Source organism: Polypterus senegalus, chromosome 1 (genome assembly GCF_016835505.1).
Source record: "Polypterus senegalus isolate Bchr_013 chromosome 1, ASM1683550v1, whole genome shotgun sequence".
Classification (NCBI taxonomy): Eukaryota; Metazoa; Chordata; class Cladistia; order Polypteriformes; family Polypteridae; genus Polypterus; species Polypterus senegalus.
Window position 1 is genome coordinate 199,407,052 of NC_053154.1, and position 7,972 is coordinate 199,415,023.

General features: G+C 38.1%; 1 protein-coding gene across 1 annotated transcript in view; it reads left to right on the plus strand.

Moving 5' to 3' along the window:
• LOC120541011 (phosphatidylinositol 4-phosphate 5-kinase type-1 beta-like) overlaps positions 1–7,972 on the plus strand; it is a 153,568-nt gene that overhangs the window by 51,663 nt on the left and 93,933 nt on the right. The window contains exon 3 of the mRNA XM_039772279.1: positions 5,225–5,256. Within this exon, the coding sequence (XP_039628213.1) occupies positions 5,225–5,256 (32 nt within the window). The remainder of the gene's footprint in view (positions 1–5,224; positions 5,257–7,972) is intronic.

Genomic DNA, 7,972 nt, shown 5'->3' on the forward strand with positions numbered 1-7,972 from the left:
TTTTGTTGAAAAATTCAGTGGTAGAACACGGTAATCTGCTGTAAACTGTGACAAAACTCTGTTATGCTTTAGTTTGACTCTCTTTGCTAGTAGGAAAGATGGTTTGATTGATTTGACATCGGTTACTGGCACACACATGAAAAGCGAAGAGCAAACGACCTCTAAAATGGCGTCGCCATCTGGCTAGAGACCAATGTGAACGCGCAAAGCAACATACTCTGTGGACAACATTTTGTATATTTTGTCGTTGAATCGGAATCTGACTTGCCGGATTCCGATTTTAGTGCAAGTGATTTGTTGATAAGGATCAAAAACGAAAGTAAGGTACCGGCATCAGCTGATCTGTTCCCAGCTGATTGTGGTGCGGAACGCGCTTGCTTATCTAATGCGCCTGGGAGGACCACTTACGATGACAAGAGGGACAAACCAAGATTGCATTGCACTGTGGCTGTCACCACCACATGAAGACAGGCAGGCAGGCAGCCTGCCGCCCCGCACAGCCAGCAGAAACAGTGACAGCTGCTACAGAACAAAGTAACAGACGTTCAATGTTGATTTATGTGTGAAACCATTGTTTGATGTGCCGAGTAGTTTTTGGAAAAAAATATATTCTGCCGTTGGAGAGTTAAAGTGAAATAGGTGGTGGGTGTTGTAGAAAGAAGCCCCATGAGCATAGCCCTTGCAGCAGCAGATTTCACCACCATTTACTACAAACATCTTAACAGGTTATTCCCATACATATTTCCTCATTTGATAATTGCTTCTGGCCCTGCAAGACTAGTTCTGCAGGAAATGCATCTTTCCTTCTGGTAGTTGTCACTAGACATAAGTTATGGACAAAATAAAAAGTGCCTATTTAAATTAATTTTTATCATACATTTAATCACTAACTCAACAAAATAGCCTGTCTGGAACTTTATTAAAGGGGTTCTGTACCTGTTGTCTGTAAGAAATTCAATTCAATTATTTGATATCTTGGTGATGCAAAAGCAGTTTTAGGTACTACTTTAGAATTTCCCTTGAGTGCTCTGTTTGATTGAGATCAGTAGACAAGAATTACTTTATGGTTTACATTACTGTTTATAATACTCTCCAAATCAATAATTGATTACTCTGCAGGTGTGTTTGTGGTCATCCTGGAACAGTCTCATTCACCTGAAACATAGATGTTTCATCATGAGTGTAGAATGAACCCCTAGAAGAACTTTATATTTATTAGCATTTATTTTCCCTCTAAGGGAATTTATTGTTCTAAACCCTTACAGGAAGAACCACTAGACGAGCCATCAAGATATTTTCATTGAGGTAACTAGATCTCTGGAATGTAGGCCTCTTTACCTTGCTGTCAACAAGTGAACATAGGAAAAGCAGCTGACCAGCACACTTTTTTTTTTTAAACACTACTCATTAGAGTACTCCTTGTGTTCTTTACCTTCATTACTGAATTGTGATGTAATGCACCACAGCTTGCCCTTCTTTAGATTGACATTTACAGCATTATTTGGAGTAAATGCTTAGAAAACAATATGATAACATTGATTGTACAGTAAGTATGTCTGTGTGATAGAGTGGCAGCGGCAGTAACAGTTTTATAATGCAGGCGTCCCGTGGATTCAGCTGATGTTCATTACCCTATTTTATATGTAATGTAGAACATGAACTGAACATGTCTGTTTATTAATGGAAATTTCTGCAGAAATGCACAAAGTTTATTTTATTAACAGAAAAATGTCTTGAACATAAGTAAATGGACACTGAAGTAATATTATGTGGTATTAGTGCTTTAAATCATTAAACACAAATAGTTAAACTAAAAAGTATGTACAGTATGTCAACCTAATGCTTAAACATACTTAAAAATACCAGCTTTTGATAATGATGCAGTATCTGACAATAGTTGGTAAAGGAGTACAGTGATCCCTCGCTATATTGCGCTTTGACTTTCGCGGCTTCACTCTATCGCGGATTTTAAATGTAAGCATATCTAAATATATATCACGAATACGGACACTCCTCTTAAAAATGCTGAAAGACTACTTTCACATTGCTGCCTTCCTTGTAGCTGCTTTGTCTGGTGGTGCCTCGCATACTTAAAAGCCCAAACAGCCCTATTGACTTTTGATTGTTTGCTTTCTCTCTCTCTCTCTCTCTCTGACATTCTCTGCTCCTGACGGGCACTCCTTTGAAGAAGAAGATATGTTTGCATTCTTTTAATTGTGAGACGGAACTGTCATCTCTGTCTTGTCATGGAGCACAGTTTAAACTTTTGACTAAAGGGTATTCTTTCATGTCTAGAAGGCTCTAATAATGTTAGAAATTGTATTTAGAAGGTCATAAACAGGTTTTCTATGCTCTAACTGTGAAAATATTTGATTTATAAATAAAGAATCCTATTTCGCGGAAATTCATTTATCGCGGCAGAGTCTGGAACGGATTAACCGCGATAAACGAGGGTTGACTGTAATGTCATGTCATTTTTCTAAATCACAAAGGAATAAAAATCATCACTAACTGATGACTAATCCCTCAGAAGACACGTGCTGTCTTTGCTGAGGGATTGCTAAGAGTGTCACCTCTCCCTCACAACATCTGCACTCTCTTAGATGACACGACAGGAACACATACATAAGATGCTGTGGCTTCTACCACTCAGCTAAACGACCAGCTGCTGATCGAGCTGCTTACATGTGCCATTGCTTATTCTGCAAGTCTGCATTCTGCCAAAAAGCAAACTATGATCAAAAATGGTGACAATGTCTCTATTCTGCTGTACTATTTATTCCTCACAGTTGGTGATGGCTGATACGTGTTCAAATTCTGTTAAAATTAGTCTGTGGCATTTAAAATGGAAGTCGCTAGATAAATAATTGAAATTCCATTGAAAATAAAATTTTGGGGTTTTATCTGCTCGTTCATATCTGCAGAGTCACTATAACCCAAAACCTGCCTGTACATGTATAATTCATTTCTGCAGCATATGAGTAATCTCCACAGAAAGAATGAGAAACCTTGGTTGTGTTACTTAAGACATTTTCAGGCCTTGATGTTCAGTGTTTTCTTTGTGAGGTGAATCCTTATATTTTTATTATTTTTAAAGAGCTGTCAATCAATAACTGAGATTAGATCATATTTAAAATACATTGCTAGAATTTTAAACACATTCTTAATTAGTATATACAAAAATGTATATATGCATGTTTAAACTAACCTCAAAATAGGATATACACTCACCTAAAGGATTATTAGGAACACCTGTTGAATTTCTCATTAATGCAATTATCTAATCAACCAATCACATGGCATTTGCTACAATGCATTTAGGGTGTGGTCCTGGTCAAGACAATCTCCTGAACGCCAAACTGAATATCAGAATGGGAAAGAAAGGTGATTTAAGCAATTTTGAGTGTGGCATGGTTGTTGGTGCCAGACGGGCCGGTCTGAGTATTTCACAATCTGCTCAGTTACTGGGATTTTCACGCACAATTATTTCTAGGGTTTACAAAGAATGGTGTGAAAAGGGAAAAACATCCAGTATGCGGCAGTCCTGTGGGCGAAAATGCCTTGTTGATGCTAGAGGTCAGAGGAGAATGGGCGGACAGATTCAAGCTGATAGAAGAGCAACTTTGACTGAAATAACCACTCGTTACAACTGAGATATGCAGCAAAGCATTTGTGAAGCCACAACACGCACAACCTTGAGGCAGATGGGCTACAACAGCAGAAGACCCCACCAGGTACCACTCATCTCCACTACAAATAGGAAAAAGAGGCTACAATTTGCACGAGCTCACCAAAATTGGACAGTTGAAGACTGGAAAAATGTTGCCTGGTCTGATGAGTCTCGATTTCTGTTGAGACATTCAAATGGTAGAGTCAGAATTTGGCGTAAACAAAATGAGAACATGGATCCATCATGCCTTGTTACCACTGTGCAGGGTGGTGGTGTAATGGTGTGGGAGATGTTTTCTTGGCACACTTTAGGCCCCTTAGTGCCAATTGGGCATCGTTTAAATGCCACGGGCTACCTGAGCATTGTTTCTGACCATGTCCATCCCTTCATGACCACCATGTACCCATCCTCTGATGGCTACTTCCAACAGGATAATGCACCATGTCACAAAGCTCGAATCATTTCAAATTGGTTTCTTGAACATGACAATGAGTTCACTGTACTAAAATGGCCCCCACAGTCACCAGATCTCAACCCAATAGAGCATCTTTGGGATGTGGTGGAACGGGAGCTTCGTGCCCTGGATGTGCATCCCACAAATCTCCATCAACTGCAAGATGCTATCCTATCAATATGGGCCAACATTTCTAAAGAATGCTTTCAGCACCTTGTTGAATCAATGCCATGTAGAATTAAGGCAGTTCTGAAGGCGAAAGGGGGTCAAACACCGTATTAGTATGGTGTTCCTAATAATCCTTTAGGTGAGTGTAGATTTCCCATGAAATTCTCTGTATAGGGAAGGAGCATCATCAAACAGGATGTGATTTTAAAATTTAAGTTTTGCAAAGAGGGAATGCCCCCCATTCCATTTATGTATGAATATCTATTATGGTGCGGATTGATACATCTGCTTAATGATATTCAAACTGTCAAAGAAATAATTTACACCCGTTATTGGTTCAGCTTTGAGAGATTCATTTGGCAGTACAGTAAGGAGTCATTAATAACTGTCTCCATCTACGATACTGTCTTGCATTTTTTTCCTATAACTGATATGTGGTATTTCTGAGTAAAATGGGTTGCCCATTGGTGGCTGTTCATATTGTGCATTCTAATGTTAATAGATAGATAGATAGATAGATACTTTATTAATCCCAAGGGGAAATTTGCATAATCCAGCAGCAGTATACTGATACAAAGAAACAATATTAAATTAAATAGTAATAAAAATAAAAACAAAAATAAAAAAAGCAGACAATAACTAATGAATGAGTAATGAATTTGTATTTAACTTTCCATGCAATGTTTCATAAATTATGTTTTGGTCCATTGGTATAGTATACGATATGTAAAGCATATCAGCACAAGTCTTTTTTACTGTTTTTATTCTCTGGCAAATGTGCTTAAAATTGATATTCTTTTATGAACCTTTAGATAAATACTGTATATTTGTATCTGAAACAACTGTAACATCCTGAGAAATTATTTTACAGCTCAGTATGCAGGCTTTCAATAGTATAGTAGAAAATTTAATTAAAATATTTTTCTCTGCAGGTTCAGTTGCCCGGAAGCTGACTGCCTCTGAGGTAAGTATCTTTCTAAAATTGCTGTCCTTCAAGTTGAAAATTAATTTAAAAGTGATTTATTTTTCACAGCTCAATGATTAGTAATTTGTATATTACAATTGTGAAATTAGCCAAAAAATAGGAGTCAAACATTTGAATTAAAAATAAGTAAATATGTGAATATTTTTAAATCTGGGTTAATGATTCTGAGTGATGCATGTACATCTGCATGTAATTTTTCATGTTTTACTAGCTGTGTAAACCTGTGCTATAAAAAGCCTGGGGTCATAGAAACTATTGAAATCGTCAGAGGGAAAAAAAATGAAATGTAGAGATGTCGGGTAATTGAAAGGAACTACTCTGGGCATCTCTCTCCTAAGAGGTTTTGTTTTGCCGACATGCTCGCACCTCTTGTGCATTAGCAGCTAAACAACTTTGTCTTTCTTCTGAGGTTTTGTTTTGGCAACGTGCTCGCCTCACTTGTGTATTAGCGGTGGGAGGAAAAGTAAAAGGGATACCATTTTGCCAATGTGCTCGCATCACTTTTGTATTTAGCGGCTAAGCAAGTGACTCTTTCTTCAATGGTTTTCTTTTGCCGACATGCTGGCATTGCTTTTTTTTTTTGGATGCGCCTACAGCAGCATTCGCCTGGGAGGACCACCACTTATGATGACAAGAGGTACAAACCATATTGTGTGAGAACACTACTGCTGCCCTCCTGCTGTGATGCCGAACATGCGCCAACAACAGCCGCAGCAACAGACGTTTTATGTTGATTTATGTGTGAAACCATTGCTTTGTGTGCTTTACAGAAAACTTGAGTTTTTTGGAAAAATAATTCAGCCCTCAAAGAGTTAAGCCAGAGATAATTGAGTTTCTTAATGCAAGCTATGAATACTCTGAACAATGCCTTTCCCCTCAGGACCTTAAAAAATAAAGAATGAATGAAAAACCAAATGCTTATTAATACATTATTATACATTTTTAGTTTTGGTTATGCTGCCTGTGAAAATGTAGGTTTGTCATTACAGTAATGCATTCTCCTATAAATAAGAAAAAGTTTTTTACATTTTAATTACATAAAAATTTTAGTAACAGAACCATTAAACAAAGCAGATGCCATTTGTGTATTACATATGTTTGTACTTTTAAACTCCAAGGTGAAGTTTCAGTTTATACTCATGAGTTAACATGCTTTATATACAGTGGGTTCGGAAAGTATTCAGACCCCCTTCAATTTTTCACTCTTTGTTATATTGCAGCCATTTGCTAAAATCATTTAAATTATTTTTTTCCTCATTAATGTACACACAGCACCCCATATTGACAGACAAAAAAGAATTTTTGAAATTGTTGCAGATTTATTAAAAAAGAAAAACTGAAATATCACATGGTCCTAAGTATTCAGACCCTTTGCTCAGTATTTAGTAGAAGCACCCTTTTGAGCTAATACAGCCACGAGTCGTCTTGGGAAAGATGCAACAAGTTTTTCACACCTGGATTTGGGGATCCTCTGCCATTCCTGCTTGCAGATCCTCTCCAGTTCTGTCAGGTTGGATGGTAAACGTTGGTGGACAGCCATTTTTAGGTCTCTCCAGAGATGCTCAATTGGATTTAAGTCATGGCTCTGGCTGGGCCATTCAAGAACAGTCACAGAGTTGTTGTGAAGCCACTCCTTTGTTATTTTAGCTGTGTGCTTAGGGTCATTGTCTTGTTGAAAGGTAAACCTTCGGCTCAGTCTGAGATCCTTAGCACTCTGGAGAAGGTTTTTGTCCAGGATATCCCTGTACTTGGCCGCATTCATCTTTCCCTCGATTGCAACCAGTCGTCCTGTCCCTGCAGCTGAAAAACACCCCCACAGCATGATGCTGCCACCGCCATGCTTCACTGTGGGGACTGTATTGGACAAGTGATGAGCAGTGCCTGGTTGTCTCCACACACTGAGGAGAGGCAAGACACATGACAGCCCGCAAGGAGTTTGCTAAAATACACCTGAAGGACTCTGAGATGGTGAGAAATAAGATTCTCTGGTCTGATGAGACCAAGATAGACCTTTTTGGCCTTAATTCTCAGCCGTATGAGGATGCTTTATGACCACCTAACAACATGTTACTGTATTTTTGATGCGTAAATCATAATATCAGAAAACATTATTTAATCCAGTTAGCAAAAACTCTGCTGAGATACATTGGTTCTAAAAAGAAGTCAGCGGCAGTAAATTAATGTTATGCAGAGCTCACTTCAACACTAGGATGCAAGCAATATTGAGATTAAGTCAAAGCAAAATCTCGCCATCTTAAGTAATCTTGATTTTATACAAACATTTTTCCAAGATAGCCACTATGTGTTGAGCAGAACAATGCAACAGTGAACATTCACTTGTAGTCTGCATTAGAAATTGGGCAAGTTTATTAACTCAGTTTTTTTTTGCTTATATTGCAATGGACAAACAAAAGTATGCACACATTAATGAGAAAAAAGTAAGACCTACTAATGTTCACTACAAATGAAAGATAGTTGTTTTGTATCGCAGTTTTTCCATGTTTAGTATTCCAGCTACTTTTCCACTATGATCATCATTCTTCACTGTCTCCTTCTCATCATTCTCATCATGTCAAACCAATATCACAAGCTGCTTTCACACATTTACACCTAGAAATCCAGGGAGAGTGATGGTGGAGGACTAGTACGAGGATGACTAGCTGGGCACAGCTACCATACCAGTGCCGTTAAAACA